General features: G+C 43.5%; 1 protein-coding gene across 2 annotated transcripts in view; it reads right to left on the bottom strand.

Moving 5' to 3' along the window:
- The window catches only part of SEL1L (SEL1L adaptor subunit of ERAD E3 ubiquitin ligase), a 62,855-nt gene extending 42,303 nt beyond the window's left edge, over positions 1–20,552 (bottom strand). The window contains exons 1-3 of one of the 2 annotated variants that reach the window (XM_025295141.3): positions 20,353–20,552; positions 14,992–15,029; positions 13,710–13,941 (exon numbers count right to left, since the gene is read on the bottom strand). In XM_025295141.3, the coding sequence (XP_025150926.2) occupies positions 13,710–13,941; positions 14,992–15,029; positions 20,353–20,422 (340 nt within the window). In that variant the 5' untranslated portion in view covers positions 20,423–20,552. The remainder of the gene's footprint in view (positions 1–13,709; positions 13,942–14,991; positions 15,030–20,352) is intronic. The other variant, XM_006049557.4, reaches the window with a different exon arrangement.
- Positions 20,553–20,978: the final 426 nt, after the last annotated feature.

Below are 20,978 nucleotides of genomic sequence, written 5' to 3'. Positions count from 1 at the left end.
GAACTAAGCTGTGGGGCAACTAAGACATGATGTAGCCAAAAAAAAAGAAAAAAAAAAGAACAGTCAGTTTCACTAAATAATGACTGTAAAGGTACTTGAGTTTCAAAAGTGCTGGTGGGGTGCTGTTTCACAGCTGGACAATAGAACAAAGAAACAACGATGACAAAAGAAATCTTTAAAGTCAGACCTGTTGAGGGTCACGACCTGCTTCCTTAACCATCTATCCATATTCTGTTTAGTCTGAGTAAAGTTAAGGTTTGTTTATTCCTTGACACCCTCTTGCACGTGACGATGAAGCAAAAATGAGATCCTATTACTCAGTCAACTTTCACACTCCAGAACCCAATTTTAAGCACGTTTAGTAAGTTTCAACGCTATGCCGTTCAAAACAGAGAAAGATGCTGGTTATTTCTTTTTTCTTTTTGTTTTTTAGACTATTAGGATAGCGTGCTTACTGCAAAAAAGATGATTCAAGCAATGGGAAAGTATACAAACTTAAAAGAAAAATCACACTTGAGTTACCACTGAAAACTACCTTTTTCTCCAAAGGTAATGACTGTTACTAGAAATGAGATTCATTTCTCAAGTGCGAACATGTTGGGAAATGGTTTTCTTTCACATAAGGGACCTATGATGGTTAATGGTGCTTCCCTGGTGGCTCAGATGATTAAAGAATCTGCCTACTGCTGCTAAGTCACTTCAGTCGTGTCCGACTTTGTACCACCCCATAGACGGCAGCCCACCGGGCTCCCCCATCCCTGGGATTCTCCAGGCAAGAACACTGGAGTGGGTTGCCATTTCCTTCTCCAATGCATGAAACTGAAAAGTGAAAGTGAACTTGCTCAGTCGTGTCCGACTTTTCGCGACCCCATGGACTGCAGCACACCAGGCTTCCCTGTCTTTCACCATCTCCTGCTACTAAGTCACTTCAGTCGTGTCCGACTCTGTGTGACCCCATAGATGGCAGCCCACTGGGCTCCCCCGTCCCTGAGATTCTCCAGGCAAGAACACTGGAGTGGGTTGCCATTTCCTTCTCTAACGCATGAAAGTGAAAAGTGAAAGTGAAGTTGCTCAGTCGTGTCTGACTTTTTGTGACCCCATGGACTGCAGCCCACCAGGCTCCTCCGTCCATGGGATTTTCCAGGCAAGAGTACTGGAGTGGGGTGCCATCGCCTTCTCTGAAGAATCTGCCTACAATGCGTTAATTCTGTGTATAAACTTGGCTAGGCCACAGCGTTTCAGGTGTCTGATCAAACTCTATGCTAGGTTTCTATGATGATGTTTTTGGATGAGATTAACACTTAAATCAGTGGATTTATCTGAGTAAAGCAGATTACCAGAAGGGCAAGAAGGAATTCCGCCAGCAGAGCCTTCAGTTCTACTTCTCTGAGGAAGCCTGACCAATACAGGATCATACTAGGTGAATTATTTACAACACGGCATTTTCACTTACCACTGACGCTCCCTCCAGAGGCAGCCAGTGCAAACTGGCTAGTAATTCTTAACACCTTCCTCACCGCTACGGGTTTTCCAGTAGTCAAGTATGGATGTGAGAGTTAGACCATAAAGAAGGCTTAGTGCTGAAGAATTGTGGTTTTGAACTGTGGTGTTGGAGAAGACTCTTGAGAGTCCCTTGGACAGCAAGAAGATCAAACCAGTCCATCCTAAAGGAGATCAACCCTGAATATTCATTGGAAGGACTGATGCCAAAGCTGAAGTTCTAATACTCTGGCCACCTCTGCGAAGAGGGGACTTGTTGGAAAAGATCTTGATGCCGAGAAAGACTGAGGGCAAGAGGAGAAGCGGGTGACAGAGGACGAGATGGTTGGATGGCATCACTGACTCAATGGACATGAGTTTGAGCAAGCTCCAGGAGTTGGTGATGGACAGGGAGGCCTGGCGTGCCAGTCCTTGGGGTTGCAAAGAGTCAGACACAACTTAGTGACTAAACAAGTCGCTTCTGTAGAGCGAGGGATGGACAGGCCAAGTGATAAGTTCTGACATTTCCTCTAGTGACTTCTGAAGGGGGCTCCTGCTCCTTTGACGCAGGCACCACATCTTCCTAAGGACCCGGGACCTGGAGGTCCAACAATCACCAGGTGTGATCACTTGGGACAGACATGACAATGAGGTCAATTCACAGAACAGGAGAGAAAAGAGCTGGAGTCCTTGATGGCATGAGTCCTGAACCACCTTCTCTATGGAGTTCTGATTATGTGAGTCAAATAAACTTCTGCTCCTGCCAGGGTTTGGTGGATTTTCTGTTATTTGCCAACAAAACATGTCCCTTTTAAAATGACTGTGAGTGTCTGGTAACGGGAATACCACAGTGTAAATCATTTTCCCTCTTAGTGGCCTTTTTTCATTCATTTTCAACAAATGTTTATTACTGAGATGATATGCAGAAAACAGATAACACAACAGACATGACTGTCATCCTTTGAGAGGCTGGCCCTCGGCTGGCATCTGGGAACTTAAGATGCGGGGAGGGTTCCTGCCACCCCAGTGACTCACTGGGCCTAAACTACTTGTACAAACAATGTGGTTGATGCTCAACATCTGTGTTCCTTCTGGGAATCTGTAATTTCGGTGGATGCCAGGCAGAGAGTGATTACACAATTAGTCTCCACTGAACACTCCTGGCGCTGGGTTGCTGAGTTTCCCTGGCAGATGACATGCACACAGTGTCACCTGTGCTGGGGAAGCAGTGAGACCTTCCCTGGTGGCTCAGCTTGTAAAGAAGCCGCCTGCAATGCGGGAGACCTGGGTTTGATCCCTGGGTTGGGAAGATCCCCTGGAGGAGGGAAAGGCTACCCACTCCAGTATCCTGGCCTAGAGAATTCCATGGACTGTGTAGTCCATAGGGTCGTAAAGAGTCAGACACGACTGAGCGACTTTCACGTCACTTCATGTGACTCTGCTGGGAAAGAACCTTTGCACCTGTTTGCTCTGGACCTCACCCCACACTGCTTTTGCCTTGTACCCTTTTGCTACAATAAATCATAGCTGTGAGGATAAGTACATGCTGAGTCCTCCTGGCAAATCACGGAGGCCAGGGATGGTCCTGGGGACCCCCAGTATTGGCTGGCATCAGACGGGCTTCTTTAGTTTGGGGGGGAATGGATGCACGTGTCTGTACGGCCGAGTCGCTGTGCTGTCCACCTGAAACCACGGCAATGTTGTTAACTGGCTATGCTCCAATTAAAAAAAGGAAAAAAAAAAAAAAAAAAAGAAGCGTGGTTCCCTAAATCACACCTGACCCACTGAACGAGGGTGAAATTTTGGGAAAAGAAGGGTAAGGGGCCGGGTACGATGCCATCTCCGGTGCCCAGGTGATGATGGAATTCTCCGTGGTATGCAGCAACAGCCAATCTGTTATCTGTTCTGAGAAATAAAAGCTACCTATGGAATTTGGAAATGAGAGCTCCAACTCCGGGAGTGGGCTCGCTGGGTGCCACCACCTGCTTCCAGCCAGGCCAGCTAAAGTCATGCCTTTGGGGTCTGTTCTCTCCTACAAGGGAGGAGAAAGGACCCCCCTAAATGCCCGGAGGTGAATATGTTAAAATGGAGGCCAAAATGTTAAAAGTTTGCATTGCTCTCTTCTCCAAGAGGAGACGGGGTGGGGCTGAAATCGGATCCCAGGGCTAGAACTATACTTCAGATAAACTAGGAAAAAAGTGGGGAGGGGGGCGGAGGGAGCTGACTCCAGTGACCCCAGGGACGGCAGGGATGCCAGTTTTTCATCCTGGCTGCTGAGGCAGTCCCTACCTGACCCCTGCCCTCTCTGCATTCCAGCCTGGATCTGCCCTGGCAACGGTGATGTCACACTGCAAAACACTGAATTTACTGCTAGGAGTTTACATAAATTTGCAATGGGGGAGGGGGAACAGAAATTTTTTTGTGACTTTAGATTTGTGGCCATGACATTTGGATGTATGGTAAAAATGGACATAAAATGTTAAATGCTGTAACTGCATACATCGCAGAGGAGTCATCCTGATCAAGGCAAGCTGCAAAAAAGAAATGTGTCAGTGGGACACAACTTCGTTGCTTTCTGCCGCCAGTGGGTGGGCTGGAATTGAAACTCTGTGTACTGGAACTCTGTGTACTGGAAACTGAACCAGCTTCCGTAACTGATGAGTTCTGCTATGGAAGATAGGGGTTTTTTTGCTTATTGGAGCCTCTGGGAAAAGGGAGACAAAAAAACACAAAGAAAGGTGCTCTACAGATGGAGATGTCCTTTTGGAGTTCTGAAAAGCAGGTTTCAGTTGATTGATGGGAGCTGGTGAGAGTAGAGATCTGTCCCTTGAAGGCTGATGTGTGTATGTGTGAGTGGGGTTGATCTGGACTTCAGAGGGACAAAACCAAAACCTCTGTGGTCTGCAGCACCTAGGCTTTGCTACTGAAGAAAAGCCTGTACCTTTTTTTTTTTTTTTAAACTCCTGAATTCACAGATCCTAACTACCTGGACTTGATTCTAAGCTGAGGCCCCACATGTCTGGTATAAGCATCCAGCCTCAGTGGGAGCCGGGGCTGAACTGAAAGCCGGCATGGCCGGCTCGTAAACATAGCTCAGGCCCTCTGGCCTCCGAGCATCAGGCCGCCTCTCGGCAGTGCATCACGGCTGCTTGGCTGGACTGTCTGGGTCCCCTACAAACGCCCACAGGAAAGGACTTTGATCTTTGATGGGACCATCCAAAATCAAGCTGCAGGTAGAGCCTGTATGGTTCCGATACAGAGCCTGGCTTACATTCTTAACTTGTGGCTGGAGCCGCGAGCTGTAACTGGGGAGAAGGGACATTACACCAGCGCTGACCTCCGACCCCTCTGGGCTGCCTGAGTCAACTCCGACCCCCTCCGGAGCATGTCTAGCAGAGGTCAGCTTCCCTGGGCTGTTCACGATGACGGACTGACGTCCGACTTTGCCTCCCTCACTCTCTCCGGCTGTGGCGTACGCCTTAGTGCAATCTGATTAGCCAATGCAGCCGTCCTCAGAAAGGGACCGGTCTTTTCTAGGCTGGTCACTGGGGAAGTGATGTTCACAGGGTGAAAGGGGTGGGGGGTTACATAAAACCATTTTTAATTTTTTTTTTTGGAAAGTCAGGAGTTTTGTCCTGACCAGTCTGTGCATTTGGTATTTTTCTGGTTCGGCTGTATTAACAGAGTGTTTTTTTTTTCGGTAATGCCATGTGGCAAGTAGGATCTTCCCCAACCAGGGATCGAACCCAAGTCCCCTGCGATGGAAGGGTGGTGTCTTATCCAGTGGACCCCCAGGGAAGTCCTTAAAGGGGTATTTCTAAGATGTTTCGCCACCTCTTTCCCACAACCCCTCCAGACGGAAGGTCAGGATGAGAGTAGGGCATGATGGGAAAACATAAAATGACGACTGCTGAACGGAAGCACGGATTTTGTAACCACCCAGGAAAACGAGCCAAAGCCCCTGCACCTGGAAAGGCACAGGGGAGGGGAGGGGGCGCCATGATCCTTGCTTTTTGAGGCTATTTCTGGAAGTGTCTTCCTCTTCGTGAAGGAACACCCTCTGGGCCCCTCTTGCAAGCTGTTGAGAGTGCTGTGAATTCAGACTCAGCCTACGATCACACCTGGCAGGGCTGCTGAGCGGCAGAGGGGCTGACCCAGGCGCTGCACTTTCCACGCAGAAGACCTCCAGATGTCGATCACACTCGTGAGGTGGACCAACTGTCGTCACCGACAACAAAACTCTAGGGAACTGACTGGCGGTCCCTCGGAAACCAAGCACTGAACTTAAATGACCTGGGCTGGACCGGGAACACAGGACAAGAAACCCACGTGGGCAGCTGCGTCGTTAGTCAGTTAGTTCAGTCACTCAGTCGTGTCCGACTCTTTGCGACCCCATGGACCGCAGCACGCCAGGCCTCCCTGTCCATCATACTGCTAGTTAATGTCTTGTTCTGGGTGCCCGGCAATCATAAAATGTTTTTTTGGGATTCCGTGGGAATCCCCGGCAATTTCTTCTGGGATGGGACTTCTGTATGTGCGCCCTGACTATCACGACACTGCCTCAGCCCTAGAAGGCTTTCAAGCCAGCTTCAACTTACTGGCCAGACTTGTACTGGGCCTGAACTCATGCTGCTGCTGGTGTTTAGTTGCTCAGTCATGTTTAACTCTTTTGCGATCCCATGGACTGTGTCCCGCCAGGCTTCTCTGTCCATGGGATTTTCCAGGCAAGAATACTGGCAATTCCTGGTTGCCATTTCCTTCTCTATGGGATCTTTCCCAGGGATTGAACCCACGTCTCCTGCATTGGCAGGTGGATTCTTACCACTGGGCCACCAGGAAACTGATGCCTAGAGTCAGGTAAAAAAGGCTGATACAGAAACTTGAGGAGGGTGCCAACCCGCCTTTCCAAGGGAGATCTTTACGACTAATGGGATTTCTCAGTTGGCTAAAACATGTTAAAGAACACAGCTGAAATCAATACTGCAGGGGGTCTCCTCATTCTTGCTGTCTGGGTCACACTGACAATAATTTTGCTGTAAAGACAACCTGGCCAGTGACCAAGGGGGTCTGTGGGGACACAGAGAAGAGTGAGCGCGGCAGGCCTGAAGTTCTATCCTTGAAAAGGCCTGTTTATCAGGCCGGCCCTTGGCTCGTGTCTGAGAACTTAAGATCATGGAAGGGTTCCCACCACCCTCACAGTTACCAGTGACTCACCCCAGCTGTATAAACAACATGGCTTATGCTGAACACCTGCTTCCCTTCTGGGTGAACGCGAGGCATGGAGCACTTAAGTGACCCGGCCCCTGTAGAAACTCCGGGTCCTGGGCCTTTAACGGTTTCCCTGACACTTCACACATGTGGTCACAGCTCCTTGCAGGGAAATTAAACATGTCCCGTGTGACTCCCCTGGGGGAGGACCCCTGCAACTTGTGTTTGGCTTCCCCAGACTCACTCTGTGCACCCTTCCCTTTGCTGATTTTGCTTTGTATTCTTTTTCTGTAATAAATTATGGCTGTAGGTATGGCTATATGCTGAGTCCTGTTGAGTCTCTCCAGAGAATCATCAAGCCCAGGGGTGTAGTCTTAGGGATCCCTGACAGCTGCGAATTAAGTGTGAAAGGTTCAACACGCAGCAGAAGGCAAGTGTGACTGTGTCACGTGAATGACAGAAGGTGAGGTCAGACAGGAGGGGCCTGATCATTCAAAGCCTTGTTTGGAATTTTATTCTCAACGTGGCAGGAAGCCACTGGTGGCTTGTGAAAAGGAAGGAGGACCAGTCTGGCTGCTGTTAGATAACTGACCTCAGGGGGAGAGTGCAAATGGGGGCACTGGATAGGAAGTCCTTACACACAAGAGACTCTCAGCTACCCTCAGGAACTGCTTCAGGGACGAGAAGCCTAAGTTTGGCTTTCAAGATGAGCAGAAATGTGACACGTGGATCTGGGCGAGGAGGTGAGCAAGGAATCCCAATCGGTGGGGCAAGCTTGTAAAGGCCCAGAGGCACACACCTCTGAAGAAGGGTAATGGGCTTAGTCTCCTTGGAAAAAGGTACATGGAGGGGAAGGTTCGGGAGATGAAGCCACAGAAGGTGGCAGTCACGCGCATAGAGAGGCTCTGTCAGTCACCCTGGGAGCAAGGACTTCATTTCACAGGTGAATGGGAGCTAATGGGAGTTGTAAACAGCGAAGTGACAGGATCACATTTGGGTTTTAGGAAGATCAGTATGGCAGAGACATTGATGAGAGGCTGCCAGAGGAAGCAAGTCTGGAAGTTAACTGTCATATAACCCAGTTCTAATGCAACTGCGACCTCACACACACACCAAGCCATGCAGACACGACGCAAGTTTCATGTACATACGTAAGTCCTCTCATGTACTGAGAACACATTAAAAACAAGAGTGAATGAAAAGAAAAAAACAATTACTGAAAACTGAACAATCTAAATGTTTAAAAAGTTCTTGGTATGACCACACACAGCATTACTGAAGTGATTTTAAAACACATCATGTTACAAATCACTAGTAAAATATACACTAAGAACAAAAAGAACCACAACGAAATCTTAAAACTACATTCAGTGACCTTACTGTTAGCGGTACGGTTGCCATTGTTATTTTGAAATGATATATACTTTGTTTGCTTGTCTGATTGAAGTAAGATTACATACATGTTGTTAGATACCAGCACCAGGGCAAGGAGACCCCAACATAAAAATAAAGAAGCAAAGATCCTGACAGGTAGAAAGGACTAGCGGCAGCCCTGAAATCCATTCTCTCCTTTCACTGTCTGAGAAACAGAGAGACAGAGAGCGGTGGGGTCAACCCATCTAAGAAACACGCCAAGAGGCCTCCCCCTTACCACCGGGAGCGTCCCTGCTCGTGCACCGCTGCAGCCGGCTGCAGCTGGTGTGTCCAGACTGCTCACTGTGCAGAGACCCAGGATGTCAGTATTTACCAGGCACGACTTCCTAGAGAACACCACGCAAGTCATGCAGTTATCAGGGAATACCCTGAAGATGTCTGATAACCGAAACAGCTCCCTACTGTGGGACTGACACTCCACAGCATCGGTCAAAGCCGTCGTAAGTTAAAATCACGTGTGAAAATCAGCCAGGGCGCATCTTAAATGAGGCAAGACAGGACCTGGGAGCGGCTCTGGTGGCCTAAGACCTGTGACTTGTGTCTTGTGATAGTCACATCTATGGAAATATTAGTAAAGTCGGACAGTAGGTAGGATCTTGGATTCTTGTGAACTCAATTTGTCAGTCTGATCGTTTGTTATCTCACCTGTAATATTTAATCTGAACTGGAAAAAAATCAATATGAATGTTATATTTCCTAAGTCTTTCACCAAAAAAAGTCTATTAGTAATGATAACGCAGTTGCAATGCATATCCTTGGTGTCTACATTATACTCTCCAAAATAAATACAATTTCCCACTAAAAGGAAGGCTGAGATTCATTTTTAGGTCAGGAAACATATAAGATGAATTTGGGATGTTTTGTGCCGCCTAAAAAGAAAAAAAGTTTAAAAGTTACCTACAATTAGTCAAAAGCACAAAGGAATAAACTTAAAGGGACTCTCAATAGCCAAAAATTGAAAAATGGAAACAATAAAAAAGAATGATTATAAAAGAGTAATGCATAGATATATAAAACCCATGGATTTCTAATGATGCTCAAAAGCAAAGCAAAACAAACAGAAATGAAAACATATTCACAGGTCTCTTTTGCAGGTTGCTAGGGTACCAAATCCAGAGAAGGCAACGGCAACCCACTCCAGTACTTTTGCCTGGAAAATCCCATGGACGGAGGAGCCTGGTAGGCTGCAGTCCACGAGGTAGCTAAGAGTCGGACACGACTGAGCGACTTCACTTTCTCTTTTCACTTTCATGCATTGGAGAAGGAAATGGCAACCCACTCCAATGTTCTTGCCTGGAGAATCCCAGAGACAGAGGAGCCTGGTAGGAGGCCGTCTATAGGGTCGTACAGAGTCGGACACGACTGAAGTGACTTAGCAGCAGCAGGCTACCAAATCATTATTTGAAAATATTTCAGGGGAAAGACGGAGAAGGCAATGGCAACCCACTCCAGTACTCTTGCCTGGAAAACCCCATGGACGGAGGAGCCTGGTGGGCTGCAGTCCATGGGGTCGCAAAAAGTCGGACACGACTGAGCGATTTCACTTTCACTTTTCACTTTCATGCACTGGAGAAGGAAATGGCAACCCACTCCAGTACTCTTGCCTGGAAAACCCCATGGACGGAGGAGCCTGGTGGGCTGCCGTCTATGGGGTCGCACAGAGTCGGACACGACTGAAGTGACTTAGCAGCAGCAGCAGCAGGGGAAAGAATCAAGCATTTATCCTACTGTATGGACTATATTTCTGGGTAACCAAATAGTTGATGAGGAAGAGTTCTTTATGAAAGAATCCCAAATAACAAATGCAGAAGGAATAAGTTAGAAAGCCATATTTTGCAACTCCCACTGAAAAAAATGGATCCATACAAAGAATGAAATGGTTCTCAAAACCTCTGGGTGAAAGGTCAGTGAGGAAGTTTCCAATGGCTGGATCAGCTGACAACACCCAACCCTACTGACAAATCCCTGAAGTGGGACAAATACTACATACCTCCCAGCTAATGCAATGGGAAGTGTACGACACTATCTATGAATATTATCAATTAAAAAAGTTTCACAGAGATCAGAGAACAGACTCTATATGATTGCAATACCTTTAAACTATGAAATGTTTGCGCTGTGTTTCATGTCGCTGGATATGTTCCAGTGTCTCCTGGTTTACAGTATACGGGAACTTGAACAGAATTTGTATCCTACTGTTGTGTGAAATTACAAAAATCTTAATTATGTTGAATTAGTTTATGGTGCTTTTCAGGTCTACAATATCCTTCTACTTTTCTGTATATTTATTGTTATTTTTTGAGTTTTATATTGAGATTTCTACTAAAAAATCTCAATTCATCTACTGGAAAAAATAGTGGAACTATATGTAACTTTGTTCTGCATTTTCTAAGTCTCCTGTAAATATGTAATCATACTTTCATAATTTAAAAAATAAAAAAGATTCTAGATAAAAAATAATAAATTAAAAAACTGACTTCAAAGATATAATATACAACACATTGAGTATAGTTAACAATACTGTATATCTGTACGTTGCTGAGAGAGTAGATCTTTAAAGTTTTCTTCACAAGAAAAAGAATTTTAACTATGTGGTAATGGATGTTAACTAAATTTGTGGTAGTCATTTCATAACATAAACATTTATTAAATCACACACACACACACACACACACACACCACTAAATCTACCCAAGCCTTTGGACTGAACTTCTAGTTCACAGACCAGACAGCAGACAGTGGAGTAAGTTCGATTACGTTACAATAATATGATCCACTAGATCCAGAATGCGGGAAATCCTATAGCACAGAGGACATTCTTTCTTTAGCAAATAAAATAGCACTTGAAAACAGGGAGGGAGACTTGTTACAGAATAAGAGAGATCTAAGCTCTTAGTGCGGATACTGATTGAAAGACACCAATTCCAAGAAGACACTGGAAACGACTGGGAAAAGAGAGCAGAATCTGGGTGTCGGGTGATAGGAATAGGAATAATAGATAATCTTGTGAGTGTTTTAACACCTGTAATTTTTGTTTTGTTAAAAAAAAAAATTCTTACTTTTAGAGATATGTACACAGGTAAAACAATGTGGAATTTGCTTAATACTCCAGGAGAAAAAAAGAGTAAGTGGACATGGAGTAGCAAAGATAAAACAAGTACAAGAGTGCTGATGGCTGCTGAAGCTGGGTGACGGTGCGTACACCGGGGTCATTACACTCTCTACTTTTGTACTTGTTTGGAAGTCTCCCTGATAAAAAAGAAAGGAATGAAAATAAATATTTGGCAAAAACTTAAAAATGGTAATACACATCTGACTGAGGGAGAAGAAAAGGAGTGGTTTCAAAGGAACTAAAGAGACTTATTTTTCTGCAGAATTTAGCAATATGACTCAAAAATGTCTTAAAATTTTATATTTTACTCTCAAAGTTTACTTTTAACAACTCTAAGGAAACTTTCCATTCCCATAGAAAAGAACTGCAAAAAAGCAAAATGGCTGTCTGGGGAGGCCTTACAAATAGCTGTGAAAAGAAGAGAAGCAAAAAGCAAAGGAGAAAAGGAAAGATATAAACATCTGAATGCAGAGTTCCAAAAAATAGCAAAAAGAGATAAGAAAGCCTTCTTCAGCGATCAATGCAAAGAAATAGAGGAAAACAATAGAATGGGAAAGACTAGGGATCTCTTCAAGAAAATCAGAGATACCAAAGGAACACTTCATGCAAAGATGAGCTTGATAAAGGACAGAAATGGTATGGACCTAACAGAAGCAGAAGATATTAAGAAGAGATGGCAAGAATATACAGAAGAACTGTACAAAAAAGATTTTCACGACCCAGATAATCACAATGGTGTGATCACTGACCTAGTGCCAGACATCCTGGAATGTGAAGTCAAGTGGGCCTTAGAAAGCATCACTACGAACAAAGCTAGTGGAGGTGATGGAATTCCAGCTGAACTATTCCAAATCCCGAAAGATGATGCTGTGAAAGTGCTGCACTCAATATGCCAGCAAATTTGGAAAACTCAGCAGTGGCCACAGGACTGGAAAAGGTCTGTTTTCTTTCCAATCCCAAAGAAAGGCAATTTCAAAGAATGCTCAAACTACCACACAACTGCATTCATCTCACATGCTAGTAAAGTAATGCTCAAAATTCTCCAAGCCAGGCTTCAGCAATATGTGAACTGTGAACTTCCTGATGTTCAAGCTGGTTTTAGAAAAGGCAGAGGAACCAGAGATCAAATTGCCAACATCTGCTGGATCATCGAAAAAGCAAGAGAGTTCCAGAAAAACATCTATTTCTGCTTTACTGACTATGCCAAAGCCTTTGAATGTGTGGATCACAATAAACTGTGGGAAATTCTGAAAGAGATGGGAATACCAGACCACCTGATCTGCCTCTTGAGAAATCTGTATGCAGGTCAGGAAGCAACAGTTAGAACTGGACATGTAACAACAGACTGGTTCCAAATAGGAAAAGGAGTTCATCAAGGCTGTACATTGTCATCCTGTTTATTTAACTTATATGCAGAGTACATCATGAGAAACGCTGGACTGGAAGAAACACAAGCTGGAATCAAGATTGCAGGGAGAAATATCAATAAGCTCAGATATGCAGATGACACCACCCTTATGGCAGAAAGTGAAGAGGAACTCAAAAGCCTCTTGATGAAAGTGACAGTGGAGAGTGAAAAAGCTGGCTTAAAGCTCAACATTCAGAAAATGAAGATCATGGCATCCGGTCCCACCACTTCATGGGAAATAGATAAACAGTGGAAACAGTGTCAGACTTTATTTTTCTGGGCTCGAAAATCACTGCAGATGGTGACTGCAGCCATGAAATTAAAAGACGCTTACTCCTTGGAAGGAAGGTTATATCCAACCTAGATGGCATGTTCAAAAGCAGAGACATTACTTTGCTAACAAAGGTCCGTCTAGTCAAGGCTATGGGTTTTCCAGTGGTCATGAGACTGTGAAGAAAGCTGAGCACCAAAGAATTGATGCTTTTGAACTGTGGCGCTGGAGAAGACTGTTGAGAATCCCTTGGACTGCAAGGAGATCCAGCCAGTCCATCCTAAAGGATACCAATTCTGGGTGTTCATTGGAAGGACTGATGCTAAAGCTGAAACTCCAATACTTTGGCCACCTCATGTGAAGAGCTGACTCATTTGAAAAGACCCTGATGCTGGGAAAGATTGAGGGCAGGAGGAGAAGGGGACGAGAGAGGATGAGATGGCTGGATGGCATCACTGACTTGATGCGCATGAGTTTGGGTGAACTTTGGGAGTTAGAGATGGACAGGGAGGCCTGGCGTGCTGTGATTGATGGGGTCGCAAAGAGTTGGACACGACTGAGCGACTGAACTGAACTGATGGATTATTACATACTGAAGTTCTGAATATTAATAAAACACAAGTGCAATACTGACTATCAAATTCAGCGTATGTAACACATACTGTAAAATTATACTCTACACATTATATGTGATGAATAATCAGTAAAACAGGACTTCTATACCCTCTACGCTAGCTTTAAAATTTCAGTTGCCTCCTTGCTAAATCAGACAAAAGCAAACAAAATGTCCAGACTACCTGGTTTCCGTACTTTCGTCAGCTCTTCATAGTCCTTGTTTTCTGGGTTTGGAGATTCTAGAAAGCTGATTTCTTCTGCGATGCTTTCCCCTTCTTGGATTCTGAGGTTGTCTTCCTCTTCTTGAGGAGGTGATTCCAATTCGGACTCTTCTGAATCAAGGAATATCTGACCAGCGATTACTCTGCTTGCTGGGCTATGGTTCTCTACCGACTCATCTGACGGAACAGAAGTCTGAGAATATGAAGTATTTTCAGTTACCAGTAGTAATCAGACTCCTTCCAATCTAATCTGACCATTACTTTCACTAATCCAGACACAGCTCCTTCAGCTCCTTGAACGTGTCCTACTTATTTGCCTCTTCAGACTTTGGTTATCTGCCTATCATGTGCCCGCATCACCTGCCTAAACCTGATTGTGCGGACTTCAACTTGGATGTTACCTCCCCCCAAGAAGCCTTCCTTAAATCCCCTAAGTCTTGGTTACGGTCTTCCCCTCCTTGCTCCCAGTATATCTCATACTTCCCCGTATGACAGCCTTGTACAACTTCCTGTTTCTTACCTGCATTCCTCCTAGTCTAGAGATCAGGGATCATCCGTGACTGGTCTCTTTGAATAGGCAATAATCAACCTCTTTCATTCAACCAATCAATCTAAGGGCATTAATAGATTTTGTTTTTAAAGAACTTACGTAAGTGGAAACAATGACAGAGGTTAAATCTTCAAATTAAAAAACTAAAAAAAATGAATAAAATCAATCTCTCATTAGGCAGTAAAACATAACTACCTTAAGGCTCTTCAACACACAGATACATACACATTTAAGATGAAATTAAACTTAGTAACCAACACTCTTAACAGAAATATTTATTATTCTCTGGGGGCTTTCCAGGTGGCTCAGTGGTAAAGAATCCACCTGCCAATGCAGATGCCACAGGAGATGCAGGTTCAATCCCAGGGTCAGGAAGATCCTCTGGAGGAGGAAATGGCAACCCCCTCCAGTATTCTGGCCAGGAAAATTCCATGGACAGATGAGCCTGGTGGACTATAGTCCATGGGGTCACAAAGAGTCGGATGTGACTGAGTGACTGAGCATTCCAACAGGTCAGTGATTTCCACCCTCCCCTGCCCCCAGAAGAATTAGTAATGATGCTAGCTATCTTTTTATTTTTGAAATCCAATTCTGTTCCTCAAAAGATGCAGATTTCATATCCTTTCTAAGATACATAATTCATGCTTTTAAATTGGGCATCAAACACTGGTCAATGCAAATCTGAGTACACACCTTGGAATCTACGGATTCATCCTGGTTGCCTTCTTCATCTGTAAAGAAATTTTAAGACAATTTAGTCGTCTTTCTTGTTTGGCAATCACAGGTATTATTAAGTGAAAGCAGTTGATAAGTATAATAAATAATAATCAGACACTGGATAATCTAGAATTATCTAAAAATTTGTTGTATTCAACAACTGTTCAGAAAAAACTAAGTGAAAGGAAAAAGGGGTGTTGGGGGTAGTATTTCTTCCTCTTTATCCAGGAAGGACAGTAGCTTCGTCTGTTACACAGACAGGAAGACCAAGAACATCACCACCAAAACCAAGTATTCTTCAGATACCATCAAATTCTTTTGTATACAGTTAGTCCACTACTGAGCATGAGTTACTAAATTTATAAAAATAGAGCCCTCATTGTGTGGTTTGGGATTCCACTCCTTCTTTTCCTCTGCTCAGAATCTGAGGTTACTGTAGCTTATTTTAGTGATGACTAGCATTTTAGTATTCACTAAGATCACTTTTACTAATGGGCTTCCCTGGTGGCTCAGAGGTTAAAGTGTCTGCCTGCAATGCGGGAGACCTGGTTTCGATCCCTGGGTTGGGAAGATCCTCTGGAGAAGGAAATGGCAACCCACTCCAGTATTCTTGCCTGGAGAATCCCATGGACAGAAAAGCCTGGTGGGCTACAGTCCACGGGGTTGCAAAGAGTCGGATATGACTGAGCAACTTCACTTCACTTTCAAGACTACTAAAGATGGACATTGAGAATGATTAGCGGAGTTGCCAAAGATAGTTAGGATCTGTTTGACTTCACTGAAGATATAACCAGATAACATCACACTGTCATGTATCCACTCACATGAGATCTAATTAGGAAATCAATAGCCTATATTAAATTAACAATAAATCCAATCACTACTTGTATCTTTCTTCCAAATTCACAGTAGCTGTTTTGGCTTTGTCAGATTAGATTAAGATTACTTCTGTTATTCTCTCTGTATTTCTCTGTTAATTCTATTCTAACTGCTTGTTATTCTTTTTACTGCCTTATATAAACACATTCAGCAACCCAACTGGCCATTTGCAAATATTTGATCTTTGTATTCCAGTTAAAAAAACAAGTGTCGGATGATCTTTAAATTTCCTTCTTACTCGCTTCAGTATTGCCAGCTCCATAAATTATGTGAGAAATTAACCATAGGCAAAAATGCTATAAACTATGTGATTTTTACTAGAAAATGTGGTGCTATGGTTGCCATTTACCTTTACTTCATATGATTATAACCTAAATATTATTGGTAACTTGTAACTCTTCAAAGTACAGCAAAAACATGTTTTGGAGTTTGTGTTAGCAAAGCACTGAACTAAACTTTAAGAAGTATAAGCAACTCATTATGTACCAAATATTCAACTCTATTTCAGGTTTTGTCTCCTTTGAATATTTCAGAAATCGGTCTAGTGGTGAGGTTCTGCCACATATAAAGGTGCTATTAATTTAAAGAAAACTTAAATGATGGTTATTTTCACATTCACTACTTTTAGATTACCTTCCAAATATTTTATTTCTGGTGGGTGGGGAAAAGAGGAGAACAGCATATTATCAGTCCCATAGGGCCTATAACTTTTAGGTTTATGGGTAGTGATGTCAATTAATAAACAGTCATTCTTCAGGCTCACTTCTTCACAAGTATTAGCCAAAGCCCAAGTTCTAACATATGGTTCAAAGTCCATTTTCAGCAAATCTTTGGAAAAAGGAAAAAAAAATCCACCTCTATTACACAACTACATTGTATGTGTGAATGTATTTAATTAGTCACAAATTTTAACTAGTTAATATATCAAGGGCAGATATTAAATGTGAAATGTATAGGGTATACCCCCAAATTCTGAAACTTATTCTATTAGTCAGAACTCTTAAATCATTAACCACCCAGCTGAGTACCTTGCCACAACAGGTCACGTATGTAGCTAATAGGTAAATAATACAGATGCCTATAAATAAATTATAAAAAATGTATATTTGAGACACTACAAGCTGTTAGGCATCAGAGTAGCAGGATATGTTTTTGAACTCCCAGAGACATGGAAACTTGTGACATCAGGGTATTTCATACGAATTGCATCATGCTTCTCTTTCTCTTCTAACAAACCGGAATATATACTCAGGTTACTGGCAAATTAAGAAAATTCTCACTTACTAAACTGGGAAAGCCTACTCCAGATGGTAATCTGAAAGCATCAGCTATTTTCTTTTTCAAACTAATAGATCCATTCACATAATACTTTACAAATAAGTTTCTCATAACCTAGAAACTTCTGATAGGCAGTCAGGTAAGGATGAAAAATACTGAAGTTACATATAAATAAAAAGAATACAGTAGTGCTTTTATCAGATTACATATATCAAGCAAGAATAAAAATGCAAAAAGGATACAGTGAAGAGTTAAGGATTTCTCACTCAACAGTACTGTATCCAAATATCATGGTTTACATTACTTTGGTAATCATATCCCCTGCTTTGAAAAAGACCAATTTTCAGTTTTATTATATTAGTTAACAAAACTACTTAGTATCAAGGATCGTCTTTCAAGGGAAAGTGGTCACTACAAATTCATCTTCTAACTTGTCATGTAGATTAAACAGACTGACGGATACACTTTTAAACACAGAAAGTCTGGAAAGTTTAGTGAGAAGAGACCAGACATCCTGTTTTCGGATTTGTCACTGAATCTGTGCAGATCCTAGGATACTGCTGATTCTTAACTACTCCAAATCCAAGGCCTAGACAACTAGGCTCAAAACCTGGCTTCACGGCATGTCAATGTTACACACGTGGTTCAATATGGCAAGCTTGCTCAGCCTTCTTATCCTCAAGTGTCAAACGGAAGAGTATCACCTGCCCTGTTGACTCTCAATAAAGTTTTAAGGAACAAAGGAGAGTGAAAGGAAACATATTTTGCAATCTGAAATATATGGCGTGACTATTACCTGAAATACCTAGCAGTGGACCTAATTCACAAGACTCCATATTATTATTTGGCATTAAAAAAACAAACAAAACCAGAAACGAACAGTAAACTATTTTAACCAGTAAGCCACTTCCTGTCAAAATCAAGAAAACGTGAGAAGTTAAAGCATGTTTCATTATAATCTGGAGAAAATGAAGGAGAAATATCTTTTAAATCTCCTCCTTTAAATTTATTTATTCAGAAGGAAAAGAAAATGTTTATAATAAAAGTACAAAATTTTTACACAGCTTCAAGGTAAGTTATTAGATAATAGCTACTAACCACGACAGGACCAAGATTCCCTTTGCTGGCTGATCAAATTCTACCTGGCAAAAATGCGACTCACCCCGGGTAACTGCTAACAGTCAAACATTTTAAGTCAACACTAAATTGTGAACCTCATTTTTAAATAGGAGCAAAACTTTTTAAGCTAAAAATGAGGCCAACACCTTGTATAAACACGCTATTTAATGAATAAAAAAGCCAACTGAAAGTCCATGTACTCAATTTATAAAACTATCTCACTTAAGTGTCATCATATTTGCTCTTCATGTCAGCATGCACATCTACATTGTTCTAGTTCAAGTTAAGTAAGGCTTTAGCCTCTACCAGAGAAATGTTTCTGCAGTTTAATATAATGGAAATCAGAGCAGATGTTTTGTGAACCTAGTCCTTTGCTTGTATCAACACAACCCAAAGATTTAACAATTTTATTATTAACAGTCTTCTATTATAATCTACTGGGAATCCCAACTGTTGATTAAAAGACTTCTTCAGTCATCATCTCCACTGAAATGACACTTTGGATATGTGAAATCTGGTCAAAAGAAAATGCAGGAAAATGTTTATATGCTTTTTCTTTAAATTCTGCAAACTGAATTCAGAGGGATATACACTGTGTTCTTAACGATTTCTTACACTTTAGTGTGAAGAATCACTTGTGCAGCTTGTTAAACAGATCCCCTAACCCATTCCAGACCTAAAACTGCATTTTTAACAAACACATAAGACAAATCCTGATGCAGGTGGTTCCTGGACCACAGGGACTTTACAGCACTATTTCATACTTCCTTTGATCAAATAACTACGAGCAGTGCTTCAGGAGTTACACCGAGTTTTAAAGATCTGGTCATGAACACAAATTAACAAGAAAAGGGGAGGCGGGGGCAGACTTTAAAGCATGATGTTGGCAGTAAAGGAACTGGCATATGCTTGCTTGTTGCTTTTGAAATGGTGTCTTACACCACATTATGGATAGAATTTTAGGTTTAGATCTCTTATTTTAGAAGCAGAATGACGTTACAGCACTGACTTACAACTAGGACAGATAATTTGAGGATTCAAATAACCATCTGGGAAATTTTCTGTTGGGGAAAAAAAAAAAAGCGTTGACATTTATACCCTGCCTTGTTCCAAAAAAATTTAAAGCCACGGAACAGCTGTTTCGTTAACTGAAACCAATTAAAATTCAAAAGCTTTACTGTACTAATTCTTTCTTTACCAGCACTTAGAAACACTAAGTGCTTCTTTACCAACACTCTCAAAACAGACGTTTTCAGATGCTGGCAGATTAAACTATTAAAGAAGGGAAATGATAATTTCCACAGCCAGGGTATAAATTAGCGAATTGGGAAAACAATTCAAAGGCACATGAATCTATTTATGCAAAAAAAAGTTAAATCTAGAGGCTATTCATGTTACACTGATGAAAAAAAAAAAAAACCAAGTTTTTTCTTTTCTTGAAAAATGACCGTCAGCAAATATGGGTCACAGCTCAGAAACCCTGTGACACAGTAAAAAAAAAAAAAACCCTTTCTCAGGAATTTTTTCTTTAAAAGGGGTACCAGACTAGGAACGATCAGATCAAAAGCCTTCGTTCGTTTTTTTGTTTTTTGTTTTTTTTTTTAAATAAACAAAGAGACAGGATCATCTGAGGTGCCATGCAAACCCAACCAAACACTGTCAACATCCTGCTTTTTTGATGGACCTGGCTCTGCCCAGGGGACAAGCTCAGGTTGTGCGAAGTTTCTAAAGCGACGGAGCACAGCATCTCCGTGGCAGTCGTGGGTCCCTAAGCTGTCGGGGTTCACGCCCATCGAATCAGTCCTCCTTCCTAAGGAGTCGTGCAAGTTTGTCAAGTGAGGAGAGGCTTGGGTAGTGTATTGGGCGGGGGGGACCCTTCTCTTCCGCCCCTCGCAAGCTCCCCTGAACAAACACTCTGGGCCCGGGCATCCCAAACCCAACAGAGGACCGTGAGTGACAGGCGAGGGCTAGGCTGGAGCCCCCACGGCCCTGCCACGGGAAGGAGGCCGGAGCTGGGGGCGGTGGCTCCCGGCCTCCAGTCCGAGGGGGGCGGATACTGACCCGAGGACGCCAAGGCCGAGCCCAGCAGCACTGCCCAGAGCAGCAGCGTCAGCCCGACCCGGACCCGCATCCTGCTCCCAAGGGCCGCTGCCACCCCCTGGAGCTGTCTCTTCCGCCTCGGCCACCACCAGCTCAGCCTCCGCCGCCGCCGCCGCCGCCTCGCCGCTGCGCTTCCTGCTCTGGTCTCCTTCCTCCACCCCTTCCCAGACCTCCCTGTCCTAGCGGGCAGCCAATCCACACCCGCCGCCGCGTACGCCTCGCCCAATCGTCGCAGCCCTCCCCGCCCATCTAATTGCCCCGCCCCCGAGGTCAAGGATTCGACCAATCGCGACGCGCGATTCTCACACCGGCTTTCTCGGTTGGACCGCGGCCTCAGCGACATGGCCCCAGCTAATTGGTAAGCTCCTTGGTTTAACCATCCCGGAATCGGAGCGAGAGCCCGGAATTGGACGAGGGTAGTCACCCAGGAGACTACAATTCCCACAATGCACTTCATGGGCCTCTCTCTCTCTCTCCGGTGTGGCCTCTTGGGAAACGTAGTCCGTTGTGGGGCAATATCTAAAAGCGCCAGTTGTGTAGAAGTTAGGAGAACTTAGCTAACACCTGAACCAGACGCCCTCTCAAGG

This window comes from Bubalus bubalis, chromosome 11, assembly GCF_019923935.1.
Source record: "Bubalus bubalis isolate 160015118507 breed Murrah chromosome 11, NDDB_SH_1, whole genome shotgun sequence".
Lineage (NCBI taxonomy): Eukaryota > Metazoa > Chordata > Mammalia > Artiodactyla > Bovidae > Bubalus > Bubalus bubalis.
Note: the sequence above shows the minus strand (reverse complement) of the source record. Positions and strands in the feature narration are given on the sequence as shown.